The 27,136-nt window shown below is 42.0% G+C and overlaps 1 protein-coding gene across 1 annotated transcript in view; it reads left to right on the forward strand.

The window, feature by feature from the left end:
- The window catches only part of CABLES1 (Cdk5 and Abl enzyme substrate 1), a 160,002-nt gene that overhangs the window by 99,887 nt on the left and 32,979 nt on the right, over window positions 1–27,136 (forward strand). The window contains exon 4 of the mRNA XM_036743767.1: window positions 3,472–3,549. Coding sequence (XP_036599662.1) covers window positions 3,472–3,549 — 78 coding nt within the window. The remainder of the gene's footprint in view (window positions 1–3,471; window positions 3,550–27,136) is intronic.

Raw genomic sequence — 27,136 nt, forward strand, 5'->3', positions numbered from 1 at the left:
GAAATGGGCCCCTAGACATAGAATGACTAGCCCAAGACCACCCAGGTAAGAAAAATCTTACATCTCTTTTCAGCACCTTCCTCCTGCCCGAAGATCCTCTGCTTCCCCTCCAAGACTCTCAGTCCCTTAGTGTTGCCTTCTATTCCCCATAATCTCTTCCCAGACCTATGCTTTTAAGACAGTGACCCATATCCCCTAATACCCCCTGCCTTTCCCCCTTCCCCTTAAACTGATCTAAATTAATTATAAGATGGAAACTAATAACTTATCGTTTAGACTAATGCATCAATGACTGATATGCCCCCTTAATGTGCTCCTCCTTCCAGAGCCCCATTTTAAGAGAATTTAGTTTATCCAAAGAAAATACAACTGACTGGTAAAATGTCAGGCATGATGACAAGTCAGTAGCAGATATTCTAGATCTGGGTGTATCCCACGAATCACCACCTGTTCTGATTACAAGTAAGGTCAAAATGAGAATTGAGCGAGACTCTGCTCGTAAAGTGTTTTGAACTGTTAATTAGTCAGCATTCTTAAGTCTGTACTATGTGCCAGGCACTGCACTAAGTACTATCAAAAAGAATTGTGTTTAATAAAAAAAAAAATTATAACTAATGCCTAGTCTAGTCTTAAGTCAATGTATAAATTTCACCAATCATTTCATTTTGTAAGGTTTTTTCCCCATAATATTTCATTGATGAAATTGTTTCATTCTGTTTTTTGCATCATTTGATCCTGGAAGTAATAGGGAGCTATTTGAGTTTATTGAGATGTGGTGGGGGGAGACTGACGTAATCATGAGCTTTAGGAAAGTCACTTTGGGAACTGTGTGGTGGATGGATTGGAGCAGGAAGAAACTGTCTTTCCAAACCCTAAACTTGGTGAGATTGTGTCTTCTCTAAATTTTGTTTGGCCCCCACCCCAGTGATTAGCAGTGTTCTGTCCATAGTTAAATGCTTAATAAATTTCTTTTTAATTGAATCCACTTTGAATCCCCATTTCCCAGGTGAGGAAACTTAAGTCTCAGAGCAGTTATGATGGGGCAAGTGAAGGAGGCAGCTCTTCAACCCAGGGATTCTGATTCCAAGTCCAGTATTCTTGCCACCATGCCATACCACGGATACCCAAGTCTTGTGCTCTGTGGGTGTTAGGAGGGTACCTTGCCTTAAAATGCCCCCCACCTGCCCACCACAATATCTGAAACATCTTTTTGAAAGTTATATTCCTTTGAGTTAAGCTAACACCACTGGAAAGAGTCTGTTGTTCAGTCATGTCCGACTCTTCATGGCCCCATTTGCCATTTCCTTATTTTACAGTGACTTGCCCAGGGTCACACAGCTAGTAAGTGTCTGAGGTTGGATTTGAACTCAGAAAGATGAGTCATCCAGACTCCAGGCCCAGACTCACAAAGCCCACCAACAGTTTTTTTCAGAATGATCTCGCTGACAAGAGGAATAGAGAAATCTGAGAAACTAGGTAAGGGAGGGATGTAGTGAGAGGGAGGCAGCCAAGGGTCTAGAGGAAGAAAAGGTCTGGAGGAGGAAGACATTAGAGACAAATTCAGGCTGTCTCAGTTTTGCTGAGGACAGAGGTTTAGTGGAAGTGGTGAAAGGGCTGTGTTAACATTGTATCATAGATCTAGGACTGAAAAGGAATTGAAATATCATCTGACCTCATTTTACAAATGCAGTTAAGTGATATGAAAAGAAAAGCTTTTTAAAGTCATCTCAAATTAAATAAATTGAATATACAAAAATATGGCTATGATATTTGTGGTAGAAATAGAGGCAAAGACAGAAACTCAACGTGCTTTTAGAATATTAAGCTTGTTGGAAAAACACATCATTTTGCTTGGCACACAGTAGGTGCTTAATAAATGCTTGTTAACTGAGTGCCCTACATCATGGCTAGTAAGAAGCAGAGAGGGATTTGAACTTAGGTCTTCTTCACTTTCAGTCCGAGATTCTTCCCATTTCACCATACTGTGTGATTGATCATTCAACCCTTCTCCTTCATTTCATCATGGTAGCCCAAGAGAATTGTACCTGAGTCCTGTATCCTAAAATTATGCCACAACTGTTTTCTTAGTCTGAAGAGGTAGTTGCCAGAAAGGTGTGATGTGTCTCTCTGTCCTTCCCCCTCCTCCCCCATTCTCCTCCTCCTCCTTCCTTTCTTCCTCTCCTCTTCCTCCCCCTCCTCTTTCTCGTCCTTCTTCTCCTTCCTTCTCCTTTTTTTCTTGTCCGGGGCAAATAGGCAGGAGTTTGGATGGCAAAATGGATGGGGTACTTGACTTGGCACGAAAACAATCCTAAGTCTGAATATTGTCTTAGATACTTACCAGCTGTGTGCTCTTAGCCAAGTCACTTAACTTGAGTGAGCCTCATGTTTTTCATCTGTAAACTAGGGATAATAATACTGTGTACTTCATAGAGTTACTGTGAGGATATGACACTATATAAATATGAGCTATTGTTATGTGTAGAGAAAAACTTTTTAAAAATTCGTCTCAAATTAGATAAAGATACAAAAATGTGGCAGTAATATTTCAGATCGCAATAGAGGCTAAGACAGAATTTGTTAACATACTTTGAGCATATAGTATAGAGTCTGAGTGGTACCATAGAAAGCACTCTAGCTTAGGAGTCAGAGGACCTGGGTTCAAATCCTATCTCTGACACTACCTGTGTGACCTTGGACACATCACTTACTTGCCATGAACCTTTGTATCTTCATCTGTAAGATGAAAGCACTGGGCCAGATAGGCTCTGAGGCCCTTTCCATCTCCAGAGCTGTGATCCCATGGTAGATAAATACACCCTAATAAAATAATCAATTCAGTAGAGTCCTACTCTGGAGCCTCATCTTTGACTTCCAGGTCACCATCATGCCAGCAGAGCACAGGCTCTAGCTGGTCTCATTAAACAGGAAAGGCTTCACAAGCAGGGGCTTGGTAATGGACTGTCATGGGGGTGGGATGGAGCAGCCTAGCTAAGTTGGGAGGCTCATCCCCAGGTCGGTGGAACAAGGATGAATTTTACCACTACTGCAAGTCTCCAGGACGGTCTGCTAAGGCCCTAGGAGGAGTGGAGGTCCCGGGTTTGTATCAGAGAAGGGAATACCCATCCTGATAAAATCTCAGGTCCTTGCATAGGTGGACAGCCGCCAGTCCCACTTACCAGAGAAATGATTAAGTATGTGCTCATTAGAGGACCCTGTGGGGTTGGACAATGGGAGACAGCAGACTTCTTTCTTGTAAGCAGTTCCATTGCATTTTTATCCTGAGGAGCTGGGCCCATCTGCCCAAAGAGGAGGGTAAAATCTAACTACTTCTGTGACCTTGATGAATGCTCAAGTCCTGATTTTGATGTGGGATTCTTTTTCTTTTTCTTTTTTTCCTTTTTTTCATTTTAGCCTTTGCATTTAGTTTGTGTGTTTGTTTGTTTGTTCTTGTTTGTTTGTGTTTTTTTTTAGAATAGTCCTTATCAGCGGCAGGAGGTCCTTCTGTAGCATCTTTTCCGTGCTTCCTTATCGGGACTGCGCCCAGGCTGGGTATGTATGCGCATGCACATTCGGGGCGGCTTCTTGGGGGTGTCTTGAAAGGGCCCCACAGAGGCCGACACTCTAGCCAGCGCTGGCATTTCAAAATACTTGTCTTCCCACTTGACTGGAAAGCCAATATTTAGAGATTGGGGGTGGAGGGGTGGGGGAAGGAGACTTTCCCTGCTTGTTCCACATTCTTTTCATCCAGAGATGTTTTCTGTTTGGGCCGTTTTCATGTTTTTCCACCATTGCTTTTGCTGATCTAATGCATATTTATTTTTTCAACCATGCCAAGGCAATAAAGCAAAAGCCATTCAGGGAAACCTATAAATCCTGCTGGGTGGCATTCAGATATGGGGAGAGGTCTTTTGCGAAAGCAGATAGATGGAACATAGCCAGGCAACAGGACAGCCAATCACAGAGCAATTTATCCAGCCTTCTTTTAACTGCCCAACTTTGGAAGCATCAACTCCCTGAGTGTCAGGAAAACACAGTGGTCCCAACAAATAGACAGGGGAAGGGGGTCTTCATTTTCTGCCTCCACCCTGACTTTGACTTTGAAAGTGCTCAGGGAAACAGGGTTGCATTTGCAGAGTAACTTGGCTTCCTTGGCTGCCACTGAATGTGCTATGACATTCCCACCTCCCACGGAGTTGCTCATGTATTTGTTCTTGCCTGGAATGCCTTCTCCCCTCCTCCCTAAAGATCTAATTCTGCCCATCCTGTAAGGCTCAGCTAAAGTTCCACCTCCTCCAGGAAGCCTACCCTGACTCCTTAGACCAAGGGTTCCCAACCTTTTGGGGTCCCTGTTCCCTAGGGTTTTCAGTAACCTTTCAAATCCCCTCTTTTTATGAAAGGAATGTCATTCCCCAGTTTATCATGCATATAATACCGATAACAAATAAAATAAAACATTAAATTTTCTTCTTCACGCATACAACAAAAATTTTGTGATTTCATTGACCAGAAAACAATTTGGATTTCTAGACTATTACAATAGGAAAGTAAAGTTATTTATCCAATATTCTCCATCCTTCTAGACAACCTTCTTATACTCCCAAGGGTAGGCATGTTCCAGATTGGGAACCAGTGACTTGGAAAATAGGGGTCTTCCCTCCCCTGAACTCCCCTACTGTTTAGGGTCTTCTGTATGCATTTTGGTGCTTCCTGATGTACTTGACAGTACAGCTCCAGCTCAAGAGCGGGAAACATGCCTTACTCATTTTTCTGTGTTACATTAAAGATAGCTAGATGGATAGAGCGTTGGACCCGGAGTCAGGACGAACAAAGTTCAAGTCTAGCCTCAGACACTTAGTAGCTGTGTGACCCTGGGTAAATCACTTAAGCTGCATTTGCCTCAGTTTCCTCAATTGCAAAATGGAGATAACACCATCTCCCTCGAAGGGTTATTGTGAAGATCAAATTAGGTAACATTTGTAAAGTACTTAGCATAGTGCCTGGTCCACAGTAAGCACTATATAAATCTTTATTCCCTTCAATTCCCTTCCACTTTGTGTCCCTAACAACTGCCTAATACAAGATGCTAAATAATTAACAAGAATACATAGTTCACATTAAAGTGGAATGAAAAACCACAAAATTACATGCCAAAACTAAAAAATATATGTAGGAACCAAAAGAAAAACTGTCAGGTGAATCAATTTTGGGAATTACAGAAACTGGTGCAGACCATTGTTTTATGTGTTAATAGAGGATCTGTCCGCAGGATTTTTTAAAAAACGAAATATGGAATGTCCAGTAGGTAATTGGGATGTGTCATGCCACCTTAAATTGTGAGTGTGGAGGTCAGAGGCCTTGGAATGTGTGCCCTAATCACCATCTGTCTAGCGCAGTACAGACACTCAACCAGACTTGGTCAAGGAGAAGCTGTGTGTGGTAGTGGATAGAGTAGTTAGATAGATAGATAGATAGATAGATAGATAGATAGATAGATAGATAGATAGATAGTAGTAATTTGTTAGATAGATGAATTGGATGATTTAGATGAGTAGTTACCTAGATCGTTAGATAGTAGCTGCCGTGGGGCAGGTAGGTGGCACCGTGTATATATTGCACTGGGCTTGGAATCAGGAAGACTCATCTTCATGGGTTCAAATCCAGCTTCAGACATTTACCAGCTGTGTGACCCTGGGCAAGTCACTTACCCCTGTTTACCTCAGTTTCCTCATCTGTAAAGTGAGCTGCAGAAAGAAATGGCAGACCCAGTATCTCTGCCAAGAAAACCCCAAATGGGATCACAAAGAGTCTGAAATGACCAAACCACCCCAACAGTGCTGGACTTAGAATCAGAAAGACCTCATTCAAATCATGCCTCATCTGTTTGTTTAGCTGTGTGATCTGGGACAAGCTTTGGACCCGCTTAAAATGAGGGAGGTTGAACTAGCTTCCTTCTGGCTTTAAGTGGAATTTTATGATTCTGCTGTCCAGTTATGAGGCTAGAGAGAAAGAGGAAGAAGGTGCTGGTGCCAAGAGAGGGCCCAAGACTTAGGAGCTTAGGACTAGATATGGCAAATGGAATGGAAGTGTGGGTCAGTCATCAGTTGTTCCATGAAGCTTCTCCCCCCGCCCTCCAATCTCCTCCACCAGAAGTAATCCTTCATTCCTTGAGTTTCTCTGATGCATTCTATATTGCGTTATATTTAATTATATTTGTGTTTTATTTTTTATGTTATTCAGTTGTTTGGACATGTGCAGCTCTTCATGACCCCATAGACTTGTCCACAGGGTCTTCTTGGCAAAGACACTGGAGTGGTTTGCCATTTCTTTCTCCAGCATGTCCCCACTTTACAGATGAGGAACTGAGGCAAATAGGAATTAAGTGACTCACGCAGGGTCACATAGCTAGCAAATGTCTGAGGCCAGATTGGAACTTCCTGTTGCTGACCCCAGTGTTCTATCCACTGCACCACCTTTATTTTTCATTTCTGGATTATAACCTGAGGTCAGGGAGCGTGCGTTGCTCCCCTTTGTATCCTTAGCACCTAGCCTGACGCACGGCCTTGAACATTGTGGGTGCTAAATTGATTGTTCACTGACTCGTGAGTCTGGAGAGACTGGCTTTGGAATCCTGACTGCGGCGCTGGCTGTCTGTGTGGTCATTCATTGCTAAGGCAATTAACTATTTGGAGCCTTAGACTATAAAGTGTTATCCTTCATCATCTGTAAAATGGCCCTGATGGCAACTGTAGTGCTGACTTCCCAGCCAATGAGATCACGTCCTCAGAGCCTTTCGTAAATCATAAAACATGACCACTGCGTGATATAGTAGATCGAGGGCTAGACTTGGAGTCAGGGAGACCCGAGTTTGAAACCAGCCTCAGGAACACACTAGCTATGTGACCCTGGGTAAGTCACTCTCCCCCCTCTCCGTAACTCATCAGATTAACAAGCCGAGTCAGCAAGTATTTTTAAACTCGTACTCTGTGCCAGGTGCTTGACTAAGCTCTGGGAACACAAACAGAACAGGAAGACACCCTGCCCTCCAGGAGTTTACATTCTAAGGAAGCTGAAATTCTAACACATAAAAAGGACTCTAAAAAGTGAAGGGCAGAGGGGAGAGATGAGATGATTGTCTCTGCGCAGCGGCATGATAGACAGAGTCCTGGGGGGCAGCAGTGTAGTCTGCGGAGGAATAGAGACGTAGCTGGCCTGGATGGTGGGTCAGCGATGAACCGGAGAGGACATCTCCAGCGAGTGAAGGCTCGGAGCTTCCAGGGCAAAGAGGTTTCTCTGATGGGTTGGACAAAGTCAAGAGAGCCCAGCTGAGGGAAGAATGAAAACCACCTGTAGAATGGGAGTAAGCATAGGCACTGGCTTCCCAGGATGGCTGGGAAGTGCCCGTGGAATCGTTGTCGTAAAGTGCTTAGCACGGAGCTTGGTACATAGTCAGTGCTGTAGAAGTGTTAGCTTTTATTACTGTTATTACAGAAATGTTATCTATTAACTTACTTATTGACTGATTGGCTTTTGCTGCCACCCATATCCCGCCCATGAGCCATAGGTCGTCAGTCCTGCCAATCAATCGACGATTCCTTCACGTAATCTGCCTTCGAGTGTTCAAAGGCTGTGACATGGAAGAAGGATGAGCTTGTTTTGATTGGCTCCTGGGAGAACAGAACTAGGAGGAGTGTGTGGGAAGATGGCGGAGAGGCAGATTTTTAGCTCCCTGTAAGGAAGAATTTGCTCAGATTTGTTGTGGTTCAATTGTATCCAGCTCTTCCTGACCCTATGGACCATACTGACCATGAGGTTTTCTTGGCAGACACACTGAAGTGGTTCACCATTTCCTTCTCTAGTGGATTAAGGCAAACAGAGGTTGAGTGACTTGCCCAGGGTCACACAGCTAGTAAGTGTCTGAGACTGGATTTGAACTCAGGTCTTCCTGACTCAAGGCTCAGCACTGTATCCCCTGCGCCACCTCACTGCCTCCGTGCTCAGAATGAGAGTCGGAGGATGGGCTGCCTCGGGAGAGGCATCTCCATCACAGGTGGTCTTCAGGCAGCAGCTAGACCATCACTTCTGCGCGTGCTTGGTTGTGGGAGAGATTCTTGTTTAGGTGTGGGCTGACTAGATGGCCTCTGAGGGTTCTTCTAACCCTCAGACTCGGTCACTTATTGTGTGCCTACTCTGTGTCCAAGCCCCTTCCCCCGGGGAATTTAGAGTTTAGTTGACATGACCAGACCAAGACATGTAAAAATAATTAAGAAATGCTATGTGACAACAGCATACACAGATGATCCCCAAAAGTCTTAGTGCCGTTCTAACTTATTAAAGCTTAGAATTCTCGTTTTTAAAGATATTTTAAATGAAGGGTTTAAATAACTTTAAATTTTATATAATATATAATACAATATAATTTTTAAAGCTTTGAGAGCTTAAAGCTGCTCTAAGATTTTTGGGACGCCTTGTGTATTAGGTTCTAACAAACAATAATAATGTTGTCATTTCAGGCATGTCCAACTCTCTGTGACCCCCTTTGGGGTCTTCTTGGCAAAGATACTGGAGTGGTTTGCCATTTCCTTCTCCAGCTCATTTTACAGATGAGGAAACTGAGGCAAACAGGGTTAAGTGACTTGCCCAGGGTCATACTGCTAGGAAGTGCCTGAGGCTGGATTTGAACTCAGGAAGATGAGGACTCCAGGCCTAGTACTGTGCCACCTAGCTGCCCTGATGATACTAATAGCGGTAAAACTAATAATACAAAATCCTAAGTAGAATAGCAAATATTTCCACACCCCTTGTGCTGAGTACTTTAGTTTATGATCTCATTGGATCCTCATGCCATCATTACCCCCTTTTACAAACGAGGAAGCTGAGAAAGAGTTGAAGGGACTGGCCCAGGGTAGCAAAGCTAGTAAATATCTGAGGTCAGATTTGAACTCGAATCTTCCTGACTCCAGGCCCAAAGCCAGCTCCTTCCTCAGCGAGGTAGTGCAAAGGATTATGCATGAGGCAGACTGGTAGCCATTGGGAAGCCAGGAATTCCAGGCTAGGGGAACCACTTAGAATGAAAATACCAAGGCAGAAAGGAAGAAGTATTAGGTTTTAGTGGGGCTAGCCGACTTATGGCTCTGACTACAGCGGAGAGGGCCTACCTGGGAGAGGTAGGAATTCAGGGCAGAGAGAAGTTGGACAGCTTCCTCGGCTCCAAAAAAGAGCTTCCAAGCTGCTGAATTCCATTCAGGACTATAAGTCCTAAAGAATTAATACCGGGTGAATGAAAAGTAAGAGCCCATATTAGACAAGAATAGATGATGTGGGCCACAGATGATCCAAAGCAGTTAAGTAAACTTTAACGGACATCTAAATAGAACACGAATTCAAATGTAGGTACATTCATAGTGCTTGTGGCGCTTTTACAAGTTACATGTAACCCTCAAGCAAATCTTAATAATAATAGAGAACATTTATACAGTGCTTATTGTATGCTAGGCACAATGCTAAGCTTTTTACAATTATTATCTCATTAGACCCTCATAACAACCCTAATAGGTAGGTAGGTGCTGTTTTTTCTCACTTTACAGATGGGGAAACTGAGGCAAATTGGTGACTTGCCCAGGGCCACACAACTAGGCAGTACTTGAAGTCATATTTGAATTCTGGTCTTCCAACTCCGTGCCCAGCTCTCTGTCTGCTGCACCGACTAGCTGGTGGGCTGTAAGAAGGAACTCTGGTGCCTAGGGAAAATACAGTTGAGTGTGGGGAGCTCACCTGGGAAGCAAGAACACCTCAAGATCCTGCACCAGCACCACCGCTAGTCAGTGCAGATCTCCTTGTAAAGATCCCCAGACCCACCAAGAGTAAAATATAACTCTGATTAGACTCGGTCATGTCAGGAGAATGGGAAATCCACTTTCCAGGGAACACTTCCCTTGTAACTGACTGACTCTAACTTCCCTCCTCCTTATAGTCAGGTATGAGAGGAAGAGCGTCAGAGATAACAAAAAGAAAATAGGTGCTGTGAAAGAGGAGTATGATGATGGCGGACCCTTAGAGGAGTCACATGGTATAAGGAAGTATCAGAAGCCACCTAGCACAAGGTTTTGAGGTACAGAACAACTTTCACCCCTGCCATATCAGCATTCTGTGCCAAAGCTCTGATCAACATGCCCTAGTTACAGGTATCTAGCTGGGTGTTAAAACTGATGAGTGTCCATCCCTAGTACTGGAGGTTTATAGAATTCATGGATGGTCATTTCTCCAATTCACGTACTCTACACATCAGAGTTGTGTTAGGGAAGGAAAACTTAGTATGTAGAATTGTAGTATGTGGAATGTTGGAGCCATAAGGGACCTTAAGATCATTTAGTCCAAATCTCAGTATTTTGCAGATGAGAAACTGAGGCTTACAGGAGTTAAGTGACTTGTCCGTCAGAAGTCATTTGGTACCACCCTCCTCCATCTTCCTTGTGAAAAATATGAAATAGTAATTTTTCTGCAGTGTTTTATCATAAGCATTTTCATTCCTCCTCCAAAACAGCAAAAAAAAGTATTTGATGGTCCAAGAAAAATCAAGAATGTAATTCATCAGGGGACCATAGCATGGCAAAAGGATTAAGACACATCATGCAGAAGCCTAGTCTTTGAAAAAACTAGATATTTCTGATTACTGATAATGACTGTGTCATTGAACATAACTGGGTCTTTCTATTAAGTATAGGGAAATAAACATTCCCACAATAATTAAAATAGTCATAGTAATAAAAATAGAATAGCTGAGGAGAGTGGTAGACAAGACTGCCTTAACACTGGGAAGTGCTGTGTTCCTTTAAAGCTCGGATTCTCTTTGTAGTTGGGACATAGGACTAACCCTTCCTTTTCCAGAGGTAACCCAGAGAGTTTAGATGAGTTTCCTGAAGTCACACAGCCAGTGGCAGAGCTAGGACTAGAAAACTGAAGTGTCTGAACTCCCAGTTCAGTGCTCAGAAGGACACCCTTCCTCTCAGTGCTTTTCCTGCTGTGATTGCACATAAGTCATTTCATCATTCACGCACTGAACCAACCTAGAAAACCCTGGATGGGACAACAGTAATAATGATGATGATGAATAATGGAAAATGCGCAACTCCAACTTCCAAGAAAAATCTATAAGTATGAAAATGAAAAGTGCAGTGCATTTGTTGCATTGATAGCAATGGAACCATTTCCAATATTTTAATCTTTCTACTTGTATTTTTTTACTTTCAGTTTGGTATCAGCGCTTCCAAAGTCCAAGTTGCATGGACTGTCCCTCCCTTATATGTGCATAGTCCATTGGAAGCTGTAGCAGAAAGCTAGTCTAGAAACAGGTAGTTGGTGCAGTGGACAGAGCCCTGGGCCTCGATTCAGGAAGATGTGAGTTCAAAATCAGGCTCAGACACTTGTTAGCTATTGACACTGGTTGAGTCACTTAGCCTCAGCCTCAGTAAAATGGGAATAATACAAGCACCTACCTTCCAGGGTTGTTATGAGGGTCAAATGAAAAAATATTTGTTAAAAAGTGCACAGTGCCTACATGCAATAGGTGCTTAATAAATGCTTGTTTTCTCTCCCCCCCTTTCTTCCTTTAGTCAGTAATCATTAACTAAATGCCAGCTATGTGCCAGGCACTGTGGTTTTAAGCACTTGGGATAGAAAGATATGCAGAAGATGGTCCTTGTTCTCTGGGAGCGCAAAGGCTAACAGAAGATCAATACCTTCATTTTATAGATAAAGAAACTGAGGCCCAAAGACATTAAATGGCTTCCTAGAGGCCCCCTAAGTAACAAGAAGCGTGTTGGATTTGTTCAGTTATTCAGTTGTGTCCGACTCTTCATGACCCTGTGGACCATACTGTCCATGGGGTTTTCTTGGCAAAGGTACTAAAGTGGTTTGCCATTTCCTTCTCCAGTGGATGAAGGCAAACAGAGGTTGTGATAAGAAGCACAGCAGAATTCAAATCCAGGTCTTTCACCTCCAAAATCAGCGTCTTTTCTTGACCACCCTTACCATGTTAAGGAATGAATGCCCAGCATTCAGAGAGCGCTGGACTGTGAATGAAGACATCTGGATTCTAGCCCTGATCCTACTGTTCACTATCTATGTGACCTCAAGAAAGTCGTTTCACAGAATCCTGGAGTGGGAAGGAATCTCAGGAGTCATCCGTCCATACCTGAAAAAAGAGTTGTGATATACCAGACAAGTGATGGTCTAGCTGCCAGTTGAAGCCCTCCGGTGATGAAGCAATCCATTCCACTTTTGGGCGACTAATTTAGCTCTTAGGAAGTTTCACCTTACATGGAGCTAAAATCTTCCCCTTAACAACTTCTATCCCTTAGGCTAAACAGAATAAATCTGATCACTCTTGTCCTTGTTCAGTAGTGTCCGCCTCTTTGTGACCCTTGGGGTTTTCTTGGCAAAGATACTGAATGAGGAAACTGAGGCAAATAGGGTTAAGTGACTTGCCCAGGGTCACACAGATAAAAAGTGTCTGAAGGCAGATTTGAACTCAGGAAGATGAGTCTTTTTGACTTTGGGCTTAGCATTCTACCCACTGCACCGTCTAGCTGACCCTCTTCGCCCTTCAGACACTTGAAGATAGCCATCGTAGCCCCTCCTAAGTATTTTTCTATACTCAAGGGACATCACCCTTATAAGGCATGGTCTCTAGTTACCTCACCATCCTGGTCACCCTTCCCAAAGTGCACTTCAGTTTGCCAATGTCCTTCCTAAAATGTGATGCCAAGAAATACGGTGAACAAGATATGCTCTGACCAGGGCATAACTGGCTTCTCCCCCAAGCCATGCCAAATACTGGTATGAATGAGTCAGAAAGAAGGTTACATCACTGACCTTGCCAACATGTTATCAGTGGGCCAGGGCAAGGAATGCTTACAGTTGTCCTTGAAAGATTGTTACCTGTCCCTCCCAAGGCTTTAATCACCCAACACAGCCCCCATCTTTCCTCCTGACTGATCTCTTTCTTGGCCTGAATCTTCACTCTGACAACAGGTTTTCTTCTTCTTTCTTGAACCTCTCAAGTTTTAACCCTCCAAAGAAACCCTTCTGTTGACTCAGCCTTTGTCTTCTGGCTTCTGCTTCCTTGGATTCTAATTCAGACCCTTTCCCCAGAAGGGTTGCTCCTACTTAACCCACATGTACCGACCTACCCCTGACAGTCACTTGACATTAAACCTATTAATGCAGCCCAAGATTGATTCATTGGTTAATGATGCTAACGTTAGTCTTTGATTACCGTGCCTCGCTGTTGACTTGTATTGACCTTAACATCCACTAAACCTCCAAGGCTTATTGCACACAGATTCTAGCCAAAGTCTCGCCCTGCCTCCTCCTTCATGTTGTCTTTATACCATTGACTTTTTTAATCCAGTGTAGGCTCTTACATTTATCCTTCTTGCATGTCATCTGATTCAAACTGTTGACATCATTTTGGAATGAATCAAATGGCCTTTGTGATCCCTTGAGCTAGGTGGATTTAGAAGTAGTTGAATAAGTTCACTCCTAAGGAGTGGTAACCAACCAGTAGATTGACATTAGCCCACACATGGCCTTCTAGGTCCTTGGGTGTGGCCTTTTGACCAAGACCAAGTTTTACAGAACAAATCCTTTTCTTAAGGGGGTGAAGTTTGGATTCAATCAAAGGGCTGCACTTGAGGACATAGAGGCCTGCATGTGGCCTCGAGGCTACAGGTTCACCACCCCTGACCTAGAGGGACACATATAACAGAGAGTCTCTGCAGTTTGTCCTTGGCCACACTTTGTGCCATCCAGCCACAAACTTGATAAACTTATCATTCATGACTTCATCTAAGTCATTGATGAAAAATGTTGAAAAAACAAGCCCCACCACCACCACCACCCCCCTGCTAATTTTACAAATGAGAAAACCAAGGCCCAGAAATGTTCAATGACCAGAAGCACGTGTAAAGCATACTTCACCTAAGGAGAAGTACCACTGGTAACGCTTCTTCCAGGGTGTGCCAGCACCTCTGGCCCACTCACTGTGCCTACCTACATATGTGACTAATGCAAGATCACACATGTAACACAGGTAGCAGAATTGGAATTCAAATCTGTCTTCCGAATGGAAATGCAGGGCTTTTATGCTGCAGTATTCTTTTCCTCAGCCCCATCTACCTCCCTCCTTCATATCCACAAGGATACCGCAAGAGGCTTGTCAGATACTTTATTGGAACTCAATGTAATATATCTCCTACCAGCATTGTTTTTTAAAATTTACATACTTTTCATTTTCAGCATTCACTTTTATGAGATTTTGAGTTCTAAATTTTCTCTCCTTCCCTATACATGTACATCAGGCTGTATACGTACAATCATATTAAACATATTTCCACATTAGTCATGTCGTAAAGAAGAATTAGAACCAAAGGGAAAAACCATGAGAAAGAAAAAAGAAGAGAGAGAGAAAATAGTATGCTTCAATCTGCATTCAGACTCTATAGTTCTTTCTCTGGATGTGGATAGCATTTTCTATCATGAGTCTTTTGAAATTGTCTTGGATCATTGTGTTGCTGAGAAGAGCTAAGTCTAGCAAAGTTGCTCATCACTGTACTGTGTACAGTGTTCTCCTGGTTCTTCTCACTTCACTCAACATCTGTTCATGTAAGTCTTTCCAGATTTTTCTGAAGTCCACGTGCTCCTCATTTCTTATAGTCCAATAGTATTCCATTACATTCATGTACCACAATTTGTTCAGCCATTCCCCAGTGGATGGGCATACCCTCAATTTCCAATTCTTGGCCACCACAAATTGCTGCTGTAAATATGTTTGTACATGTGAGTCCTTTTCCAACTTTTATGATCTCTTTGGGATACAGACCTAGAAATGGTATCAGCACTATTTTTCTGATGTGAAACTGGGGACCCAGAGAGGTTGACCAATTTGCCTCATAGAAAGCTAGAATCAAAGTTAACAAGATAGCTATGTCTTCTCTTTCTTGACCTAATTACGGATATAACTCATTAAAACAATGTGCCTATAAACCATTTTTGTGAATTAAAATTATATCGTATATGCCAGAGTAGGGAGGAATACAGGCTATTTAAAGGAATACTATTGTGAATTTTTCTATAGAGTGAAGAATAATGTTGTAAAGTGATTAACGCCCCTAATATATTTTCTGTGTGCACAAGAATCTGGATTCTATTCTTTCATATTCTGAAACTCTGTCACTGTTGATGAGATTTACAAACAGGGCATTGTTTTGTCCCCTGAGCTCTAAGGGTCATGTACCGACCATATAGGTGGTACTCTTGGCATCCCTGAAGGCTTAGGCTGGCAGCTTCTTTCTTTTCTGGTGAATAGAGCGTTTCACAATATTAGCTCATAAGTTATTTATTAAGAACAATATTAGAAAATTATTTATTAGGAAATTAAGAGGCAGTAACCTGAAAGCTAGGAATTTAAGAATACCTAGAAGGACCAAATTGCATTAATTGACACAGTGCATTTCTTATCTATAAGGCAAAGAAAATAGAGATAATAGGATGAACATTTTATTTTAAAGTAAAAGTGTATCTGCTTGTAATTATTGTGCATTTACATAGATAGGAGAAAGTAAAAAATTTGCATCAAATGATGCTCTTGGTTCTTATGGTGTTCAAGGTTTAATTCTCTGGTATACCTAAATCTTTTCTCAATATAATCAGTGATTGTTTGCCGTAAGATCTTAGCTCAGTCATAGAAGCAAAGCAACAAACCACTGATCTTAACTTGTGTAGCTTTCTGAAATTAAATTCGAGTGGCTAAGAGCCTGATTGGGCTCTATCTCTTTGTCCCATCATTTCCATATTCTTTTCAGGAGACTAGGACACAGCTCAGAAGCATGTGATATCTCCCGCTTTGTGTGACTCAGAATCACTTAATTTAAAATTCATTGGCACCTGGCTTTTGCAGATGCAGTGTGGTCTTTGTTTGCTTGCCTTGTGTCTCATACTCAGACTGTTAGAACTTTTCCAAGTGTATTTCTTAGGTCCAAAATGAAAATATAATATAGTTTTAGCCATATATATATATAACTCTTTCCTACTCCCTTTACCACCTCTCTCCCATATAACATTCCTCCAAGTTCTGGAACGAACAACCAGGAAATACTTTTTACCAACCCCCCCCCCCCGCCCTTGTAAATTTATATATTTTGAGAGTGTTGATGATGGTGGAATTCAAATTCCTCCTGAAAACGTTACCCAGGTTTGGGGCATGCTTTGGGTCAGCATCCTCTCAAAACCACAGCTTAAAACCTCAATCTAATCCAGTGTTTTGCCAAACCAGAGAATACATTAACTCAAAGTAAAGGCATTTAATTAAATAGAATAACAACATGAATAACAAGGAAAAATCCTCCTCATGCACAGAGGGGAAATTCTCCCACAGATTCCCATGCTACTTGTAGTGAAGAGAACTACACATAAGGAACATGCATAGCCCGAACAACTCACATTCCTGGGGCTTCATCCCAGCTGCAATACATTGCTGCCTCTGAACCTACCACTTATTGCTTCCCCACAGAGCTGCTGTCCTTCTGATGTCTAGTGTGGTAAAGTGGGAAGACTATTATTGCATTTGAAGTCAGAGGACCTGAGTTCTAGTTCTGCCTTTTTTTACTAACTACCTGTGTGATCTTTGACAGTTTGACCTCTCTAGGTATGAGTTTACTCAGCTTTAAAATGAGGGGTTAGGCTAAATAGTCTCTGATATCCCTTTCATCCCAAAATCTATGAGTCCTATGATAACTGTGATCTGTTAGGCTACTTTTTCTATTTAACTTTGAGCTGTTGACCTCATATACTGGTCTTGCTCTCTCTCTAATGTGCTGCTACCTGCCAAGCTTTGTTTCCCGAATCTTACAGTTGCCGTATACCTTTTCTCAAGGAGGGATCACAGCTCTTTTGTGACTCAGTCTCACAGCTACACCTAGCCAGTGCAGTGACAAGCTGTCAAGTGAAATCTCTCTTGCATTCTTTATTGCTTCCTCAGCAGAACTCCTCTAAGTCAAATCATGTTTGATAAAAAGTGAGTAAATTCCTTTCAATTACCATCATTTCCCCTGGCAGCTAATGTCAAGGCCTTGAAGATTACCCTGTAGCTTCACTTAGCAAAGACTAGAAGTGATAGGGTGCAACTGCTGGCCTTTGTCCCAGATTCTTTTAGCTGTATTCAAGTCACTGCACAGTCTACACATATCCTGGATTTACTTAAAACAAAGTCTGTGTGTAAATTGAAGGTGGCATACAAAGAGAAGGTAGCAAATTGCCCAAGCTCCATATTCTAGGAACTGACATAAAGCAGAAAATCATAGTCCATAAAACTCCAACGTGGTCAGAACTAGATTAAATTAATTGGGAAATGTTTTAACAAAATAAATAAATACAATGCAAAATAGGTAATGTCAATTTGTAGTTTTCTAAGTCAATATGCCACTAGCTGAAATCCATTTCTATTTAGTTTTGGCACCACTGGTGTAAAGCATAGCTTTCCTAGACCATCTCAATCCTTTGGGAATAGGGGAGAGCTCTGTAGTCTAGCTATGATCACATTTTCTATATATGTCCCTGTACTACTGCTCTTTAATTCAGGATACAACTCTGGTTCCTTTCTGCTTTGGATTAGTAGGTTAAAAAGGCAGGATCAGTAACTTGCATATTATTGGGATGCTCAGATGGAATGCTACCTCTGAGGGGACATCACTCATTTATTCTCAGTTGAACAGCCATCATCCTAATCATCACCACAAGGTGGACTATTTTTCATGGAAGCATCAGTATGCGTTAAATAAGAGAGCAAAAGTACCGACAGAGGAAATGCCAGCACTTTCTGGAAACAAGGAAGTCACTTCTAGGCTCATGGACAAATAATCGCCAAAAAGGAAATATTTAAAAAAACTTTATAGGAGGTAATGCAGAATCAAAGGAATTAAATCTGGGAAAGAGGAATACACGGAATTATAAAATTAGAGTATTTCAGAGCAGAAAAGCACTTTAGGAATCATATGTCTGAGCCCCTCATTTTCCATGTGATTCAGAGAGAGGAAGGAATTTGCTCAGGATCACACAGTGAGTTACTTCTTCCAGACCTGTACCAAAATAGCAAACCTCTACCCAATTCAGAGCCAGTTACCCACCTGTGTGACTCAAGGATCAATAGTGCTTTAGTTTTCTGACTTGCCTTTCTTGCTGTCCTTATGAAGAGTCCATAATGCTCTTGTTAAACACAACTCCTGGTTTTGAGTCATATAGTTAATGGTAAGAAGCCATTCCAAATCCTGCCTTTGTGGGGGAGGAAAGCTGCTGACCATTGTGGACAGAACAGAACAATTCAACAAATGTTTTATCCAATGCATATTGCCTGCAAAGGATTGTCTGTCCCAGGCAACAGGAACACAGAATCAAAAAATGAAAAGCAGTCCCTGCCCCAAGAAGAGTTTATATTCTACTGAAAGATACAATATTACACAGGTTAAGTGCCAAATAATTTTAGGGAAGCGAGAGCACTGGCCGCTGGGGAGAAAGAGGAGATGGCATCTGAACTGAGCCTTGAAGGGTGCTCAGGATTTTGAGATGCAGAGGAGAGAGTCTAGTCCAAGGATGGGAGACATCCTGTGCCAAAGCTGATAGTTATTTCATCATTGTTGTTTGGTCATTCATCCGTGACCCTATGATCCATAGGGTTTTCTTGGCAAAGATACTGGAGTGGTTTTGCTATTTCCTCCTTTGGTGAGTTAAGACAAACAAGGTTAAGTGACTCACCCAGGATCACACAGCTAGTAAATGTCTGAGGATGGATTTGAACTCAGATCTTCCTGACTCAAGGCCCAGCACTCTATCCACCGAACCATCTTGCTGCCTAATTTTAGCATTAGATCCTCCCAAAACTGTAAGCACTCTTCCCATATCAGGGTCTTAAGTGATCCTAATTGGTGAGAAGGTTTCCAGCCTGAAACGTCCCTTCTCTCATCTAAACTTGTTATGGCCATGCTGGATGATTTCCCAGTAAGCTATGATTTCAGCTTGGAGTCACCGTCCCCTCCTTGATTCAGACTGTCAGCCCTCTTCCAGAATGTTCCCCAGGTCTGGAATGCGTTCCCTTGGCAAATGCTCTTCTTACAGAATCCCTCACTTCTTTCAGGGCTCAGCCCAGGTGTCCCATCCTACAGGAAGCTTTTCCTGATCCTCTTATTTATTGATGCCGTCCCCATCCTCAACTAGTTATGTATCTATGTGCCTGTTAACATGCTATGTCTCCTCGATAGAATGTCAGCCCTTGGAGGGCAGGAGCTATTTCCATTTTCTATTTTGATCTCCAGTGCCTTGCACATTTTTTTCTTTTTGAGATTGAACCTATGATTTCATTTATCCTGACCAAGAAACCCCCTCCACCAATGCAGACTGCCTGGTAACATGGCCCTAAAGAGCTGTGGGGGGCACTGGGATTTGCCCAGAGTTACAAAGCCAGTATGTTTCAGAAGCAGAACCAGGAACTCGGGTCATCATCAAACTGCTTTTCAGTGTAATCATGAGAAGTACTTTTAATAAGCATGTGTTGAATTAGATTAAATTGGGTGGTTTCATAAGCGATGAAAACCTTTATGAATCTAGATCAACTACAGAAAGGACCAGTGTGACATCCAAGAGCTGTATAGGAGGGAACGTGAAAAAGATGCCAAGGACAGACTTCACCTCTATCAAAATTTTGCATGGAGAAAATTTTTCTGCTTCCTTCCCCCCCCTTTTTTTAACATCTCATGTGTAGCAACCCAGAAGTCAAGCTAGTTCTGTCTATCAATTGCTAAAAAGACTCTTAAAGGCTAGCCTGGGGATCCAATCTTGGCTAGATTACAATAACATTGTCTCTGTGGGGAAAATGTCAACAACTGACTTACAAATTACGGACTGGAAGATAAACAGTAAACTGAAAATTGCCTACATGGCGGGCTGGAAGGAGCGGCTGGGTTGTGCCCACACACCTTTGTAGACATGACTGCCCTCCCTGCCTTTCATAGGAAATGAAGTGTTCACCAATGCTCACTCTTAATTACTTTGCCTGAAGCACTTCTCTTGGAAGACAAATGAGACCAGAGCATGAAGTAAGGTCATAGAACTCCCCCTAAATTTAGGGATTATGGAGAAAACCATTCTGGATTCTGTAAGGGAGGAAGGGGGAGTAGAAACTGAAGGTTTTCTGGAGATGGGACAGATGAGGCAGGGCAGGGAGTGAAGGAGGAGAGGAGCATTGTAAGATCCGTCCAGGTGAATTGTTTACACAGTCACTTATTCACCGGATCACGGCAACTAGTTTAGTCATTATTATTGTTCATCTCTAGCAATAAACATAATAGACCCAGTTATCAATCAGGAAACATTTATGAAGTGCTTGTTATATGCTAGGTGCTGAGAAAACAAAGACAAATGAAACAGACCCTTCCCTCAAGGAATTTACTTTTTTTTAACACACAAATATATACGCACACATATGTGTGTATGTATACATATATACACATACATACACATATATATACACACACACATAGAGATAATGTGCACATATTATTAAAAAAAATAGATGATGGCCCACAACTAGAACAAGGTGTTCCTTAGAATTGTTAAGAACTTCCATATATTTACATCCTGAACATTTGGTACCCAAACGTCAAGTTGGGTCCATTTCCTGAGTGTTTATCACTTTGTGACATAGGGAACAGTGACTTCTTCTATTCTTAGAGAGTCACCAAGCATGAATGCTCCCTGCCTGGCCTGCAGCAGGCCCAGACAACCCCACCCACTTCCCCCAGAAAAATCTTTCATCGTGGTGGAAAATTACACATTCACAAATTGTGTTTCTTTTCTCACACCAAGTTCATTCCCACACAGAGGCAAATTCTCGGAGTGACCTCATGTATGAATCATGCAGCTATCGGGCTGTTTATGGGAGCTTGCCTTTAGAACAGAGATTTTGATGTAAGCTGCATTAAGACAGTCTTCATTGTTTCCAAGTTGCCCTTGGGTTAGGTATGGCTTTAAGATGAAATGCTGACTGGGAGAGACGAAGGATTGCCTGGCTAAAAGGGGCTTTTATTCTACATACTTCCTGATAGAATAAATGCCAGCCTTGGGTTTTGGTCCATTTACTCTGAATCGTGGCTAGAGCGTCTAACAGGCCTTGCTGCCGTGGAAGAGGGCAAGACTAGGCCAAGACCAAGCCAAGATGTCAGACACCCCCCGCCAGGGTAATAATTGCCCCCTGACATTTCCTGAAGGGGCAGTAAGTGGGACTTGTTTCATGTGCAAAATGAGAACGAGCAGGAGGTTACCTGAGTTCCTGTGAATGTAGGATCTCTTAATTAAAATTAGTCCCAAAGCTGGATTTCATCTTCTAATCCAGTTTCCTAGCTTTGGTTGCTGTGCAGCAAATCAATCTTTCTTTTGAAGGTTTCAGAAAATCTAGTTAATATTTAATTGGCTTTTAAATTATTCACAAGTCACAGTGTTTGGGCCATTGTCATTTAAAGAGCAGTTGCCCAGCAGAGCCCAGCATTGAGATTTGGAGGTCCTGTGTCTGGAGACAATCACTACATGAGTCATTTCACACCCATCCAACCAAAGGGAAGTCCCCAATTTCAAGTTATTAGATGACAAATATGTTTTGAATTGGGCTTTTTTTCCCTCATATAACATTCCCAGGTATTTGAGGGGACATAGAATAAGTATATTGCCTTAAAAGATCTAGACAGAATTTCCTATCACCTCTGGAATCTTTGGGTTGTAGTTAAGGCTAATTTTCTGAATTCGGAAGCTCCGTGTTTCTGTATCTCTAGCACGTGGTGTTGTACCTGGCACGTAGAAAGTGCTTAATAAATGCTTGTTGCTAAACTGAATTGATGGTCAAGCTTTCCAACAGGACAGTTCACAGGTGGTTATGTTTATAAATTCAGATAGACCAAGCTTATATAGAACCATGTTGGGCAGCTAGGTGGTGCAGTAGATAGAGCAGGCCTGCAGTCAGGAAGAGCTGAGTTCAAATTTGGCTTCAGACACTTAATAGCTGTGTGACCCTGGGCAAGTCGCTTAACCTCTATTTGCTTCAGTTCCTCATCTGTAAAATGGGAACACATTGGAGAAGGAAATGGCAAAACCACGCCGGTATTCTTGCCAAGAAGACGGGCATGCAGATATGATTGGACAGAGACATAAAAAAGTAAAGGGAGAGGAGAACAGAGTTTGCCATGGCGGAGTTAATGTCAGCTGAAATAACCCACTCTGGAAAATGGAAGCATTTCATCTCTATGTCTCAGTTCTCACCCACACACCACTCCCAAACAACCCATTCTCTTCCAGATTTCCCTATCAGGATTGAAGGCACCACCATCTTTCTATTCAACCAGGCTCATAATCTCCTAGTCATACAAGATGCCTCATTTGGCCACATATATTTATTGTGCAGCAATAGGACTTCAGAGGCTCCCCCAGCCTTCTAAACAAGAAATATCCAAGGAGTTTTAAATCCTTTGAGTTACCCATAGAAATAAGGCGTATGGGTAGCCACCAAAATCTGTTTCTTCCTGGTAGGGAGTTTGAATATCAACTAACCACCAATTCACCCTCTCTGAAAGTCTCCGCATATGATAATAGAGCTTCCAGTGTGCACAGAACGAGAATAGTCTTGCATTTGCAGGGACTTTTTTGAGACCCTGAAGAAAAGACCAATTTCAGAGAAATTATCTTAAGTCTTCTAAATTAATTCCAGATACGGATCCCCATTAACTTTGATTGATTGAAAGTCTTTCTCCCTTCCCTTAAGTTTGACCTCACCAACACCGGGGGAATTCATGCTGTTCTTCTGGCCAAATGCCTTGTTTTATTTTTATACACTATTTTAGCGAGAGATCAGAACAATGGCCTTAGAAAGAAAAATGCAAAGATTTTATCACTGCACCCCTGGGAATTCCACTTAAATCTGTCTCACTAGAGCTTTCTGAAATCTCTTTGAGCTAAGGGCATGACACAAAGTTCACTTCAGAAAGCAGCCCAGGACGGACAGCCTGACCGCCAGTGGCGGGTTGAGGTCTCTGGCTGGTCCTGCTGCCCACTGGTTGCATGACCCTGGGCAGATGGTTTATCTCTCAGTTATCTCTTCAGTAATATGAGAAGAGTACACAAACATTTATCAAAGCACTGGGGTATCACAGTGAAAGGTTACATTAATTCACACCTAGGGAAGTAAATAAAGTTTTTGTTTTACAAGGCAGGCCAGACTTGGTTTGTTTTTCTTTTTTTTTCCCCCCCCCCAAAAAATTATTAGGGTACCCAGAAAAATCTCTTGTCCAATCCTCCCAATTACTAAGTACTTTGTCCTTTTACAAATGAAGTTATATTTTATCATCTGTATACAGGTTGCAGACCACTACCAGCCCTAGTAGAATGTAACTCCTTGAAACCAAGGATTGTTTGTTTTTTATCTTTGTATTTTCCAAGGCCTGGCACGGTTCTTTGCCAAGAGCCTTTGAGTTAAGAAACCCTTGTTCTTTTGATATACTATTTATCATATTGAAGTTGGGCATCTTAGAGAGCCCTAGACATTATACTGCCCCGTGACATTTTCACGCTGTGTTTATTGATAACTCATTTTTACATAGTGCTTTAAGGTTTGCAAAGGCTTTGCCCCATAACAACCTTGTGGTCTAGCTAGTACAACTGTAGGCTAGCTAGGGGGCGTCATAGTGCCCCAAGTACTGGGCCTAGAGTCAGAAAGGCTCGTCTTCCAGTGTTCAAATCTGTCCTCAGACACTTACTAGCAGTGTGACCCTGGGCAAGTCACTTAACCCTGTTTGCCTCAGTTTCCTCATCTGTAAAGTGATCTGGAGAAGGAAAATGACAAACTACTCCAGTATCTTTGCCAAGAAAACAGCAACAGCACAAGTGTTATCCTCATTTTTCAAAAGAAACCAGTTTTCAGAGAGGTTAATTATCTTGCTTAGAGTCTTTCAGCTAGCTAGGGATTCTCAGACCCAAATTCCAGCTCATTGGAAGTCATTGTTGCAGTCTTCTGTTGCCACCATATTTCTTGGAGTCATTTTGGTGCATTTGAGAAAACCCTGAACTCAGAATCAGAAAGAACAGAGTTCAAATTCTGCTCTTGATGTTCATTAATTAGTTTTGTGACCCTAAGAAAGTCAAAACCTCTCTCAACCTGTTTTCTCATCTTTTAAAATGGGGTTCATAATACCACCTCCTTCATGGGTTATTGTGAGGGCCAAATAAGAAAATTCTATAAAGTGCTTTGCAAACCTTAAAAGACTACTTAGATGTTGGCTATTTTTTGAAGTATCTAAGATGGGAAGGGCCCTTCTTTAAATTCACCTGCCAAAAATTGCTAGTTAGGTTTTCTTTTAACAGCTTACGAATGGCCCAACTCTTTGTAGCTGAGGTTGCTACCCTGCTAAAACTCCAAAGCATATTAAAGGTCAGACTTAGAGAATTGAATGTCTTTCTGTTATATGAAATTTTATAGTTTATTCAGATCTGATCAAATATTAATTAGCTTGTAGGCGAAGATGTTGATGTTTTTAAAATGAACCTTGTATTCCAACAGATTTTTCATTTTTTTCCCCTTTATGTTTGCAAATAATGTAGAGCTGGGGGGAAAAATGTTTCACGACTTGTCACAGCCAAAGAATTGGCCTGAGTGGTGAACCTCTCTGTCCTTAGCTAGATTGGTCCTTGGAAAGCAGGCAGTCAGTATAAGTACTGAAAGCCTTTCCAGCATTGTAGAAGCTACCAGCAGTGGGGATCAGCTGGCATAACTCAGAGAACTCTGGGTCACCTCTACCAGGAAAGACTTTGATCCACCCCTTTCTTTTTACAAAAGGTGAAAGAAAGGCTTTTAGAGCCAAAGTGACTTGCCCAGGAGAAGCAGAGGCCAGTTTTAAACCTAGTCCTTCCAACTCCAAATCGAATGTGCCTGTTCCATGACAGCAGATGCGTTTCTTTGTTTTGTTTTCATTTTAAATTCATTTCTTCATTCTAATGTCTCTGAAAGGGAAAAACAGATTGTAAGCACCATGAGGGCAGAGACTGCACAGCACCTTGCATGGAATAATCAATACATTTTTTGTTCAATGAAAGGAACAATTTAAACTTCTTACTTTATTGCTTAAGCATTATAGTACCTGAGATAATTATATAATGTTATTTCAGTGCTAGAATAAATTTAGATTGAGCTTAACTTTCCAATTCATGGGTCACAGATGGATTTATGTAGGAATCAAGATTGGGAAGAATATATAGGGCAGATGAGAAGGAAAAGAACGACTGCTAAATTCTGCGCCCCAGAGAATGGAGTTGGACATATTCCCATTTCCCCAACAGTGACATATCTCTTGGTGCCTGACCTGACACTTTCTTTAGGAAACAGCATAGCCGTAGTATGTGGATAGGGTGATGGATTGGGCATCTTCTGGTTCAAATCCAGCCTTTGACATTTTCACGCTGTGTGACCATGGACGAATTGCTTCACCACTCTGATCCTCAGTCCTACAAGGTTCTTGTCAAACTCAAATGAAACGATGTATATGAAAGCCTTTGCCAGCTTGCTGTTGATTTTTGTCCGTTACTATGCTGCGTCGTTTCCAGCTCTGCCACCAGCCGTGTGAGTTCAGGCAGGTTGCCTAAACTTTCTGAGCCTTGGTTTTTATCGTCTGTAAAACAAGGAGACTCAGTTAAATGCCTTCTGCAGCCTCTTCCAGCTCTAGGAAAGAATAATTCATTTTCCTGTGCAGATGTGTGTCCAGATTTTTTCATGCAAAAGCATTAGAACAGCTTTTGGCAAGCTCATTCCCAAATGGATTTGATAAAAAGGGGACAAGGAGCATTCACCCCATTCTCACCATGAAATATTTACAGCTCTTAACAAGCTGCTGGAAGCCCACAGCTCCAACAGGCATCCTCAATAACTTGCTGTGCCAATGAAGTTTTTAAAGTAGGAAGTTATGGATAGATAGTATTTAGAGAACAAAGTGCAGGCACTGAGACAGTCGTATGAGAGATGCTCTTGCTTGTTCCATTACTGATGGATCACGACAGGGACGAGAGCTGTGATTTCATTGGGATGACACGCCCTTTCCTAATGTAGTTAGCAGCTTCTCTATGATGTACAGTCTTAAAGAGAGTTGCCTAAAATAAGGAGTGGTTAAGTGACTTGCCCAGGGTCACACGGTCTGTAACGGCAGCCGAACTTTAACTCAGGTCTTTCGGACTCCAAGGCCAGCTCTGTATCCACCATGTTTCTGCTGTTGATTGGATAGTGTTGGTAAATTACTATTTGATGTTTGTGCTCTGTACAGCCTTTATTATTTATATGAGGCCGTGTAGAGATTTGGAAGTTTAGAGACTTGGGTTTGAGCTTTAGCTGTAAAACAGACTAGTGGTTTTTACATGTTGTTGTTTGTCCTTTGTTCTCAAAGAGGACCAGTGGCGTCAGGAAGTTGATGTCTAGATGTGCAAGTGAATTGGATTTAAGTGAGGCAGGGCTGTACAAAGTCCCCAGCCTCCCTTTCTCCTCCAGAGCCATCTGGGTCCAGTGGCAAGTTATAGCTCAGGATGACTGGATGTGGCCCTGGATGCAGTGGGAGACCTTGGCCGTTCTAAGCCAAGGACTTCTAACAAGTCTCAGTTTATCTGAAACAAAAACCGTTCAGTAGGCTAGGTAAGAAATGAGGCAAAAAAAAAGTGCTCTCTTTTTATCTACTTAAAAAAAAATCAATCTGGGAGGGGAAGACCCTCAGGGTTTCCGGCCAGAAAAGAAGCAATTGCTCCTTACCCAGTTGTTTTACCTAGTCATTAACTCTATGAACCTCAGTTTTCTCATTGGCAAAATAGGGGTGGTGGTGATAATATAGGTCATCATTTAAATGACCCTGGAAAGCTTACAAAGTACTTTACAAACATTAGCTCATTTGGGCCTTACAAGTACCCCATGAGAAAGGTTATTAAAATAAATTTTAAAATCATCAAACATTTTAAAATAAAGTTAAATTAATTAAAAATTTTAAAGTAACTAAAATTATATGTATGAAGTAAAATGATG

The sequence above is a fragment of the Trichosurus vulpecula genome, chromosome 1 (assembly GCF_011100635.1).
Source record: "Trichosurus vulpecula isolate mTriVul1 chromosome 1, mTriVul1.pri, whole genome shotgun sequence".
Classification (NCBI taxonomy): Eukaryota; Metazoa; Chordata; class Mammalia; order Diprotodontia; family Phalangeridae; genus Trichosurus; species Trichosurus vulpecula.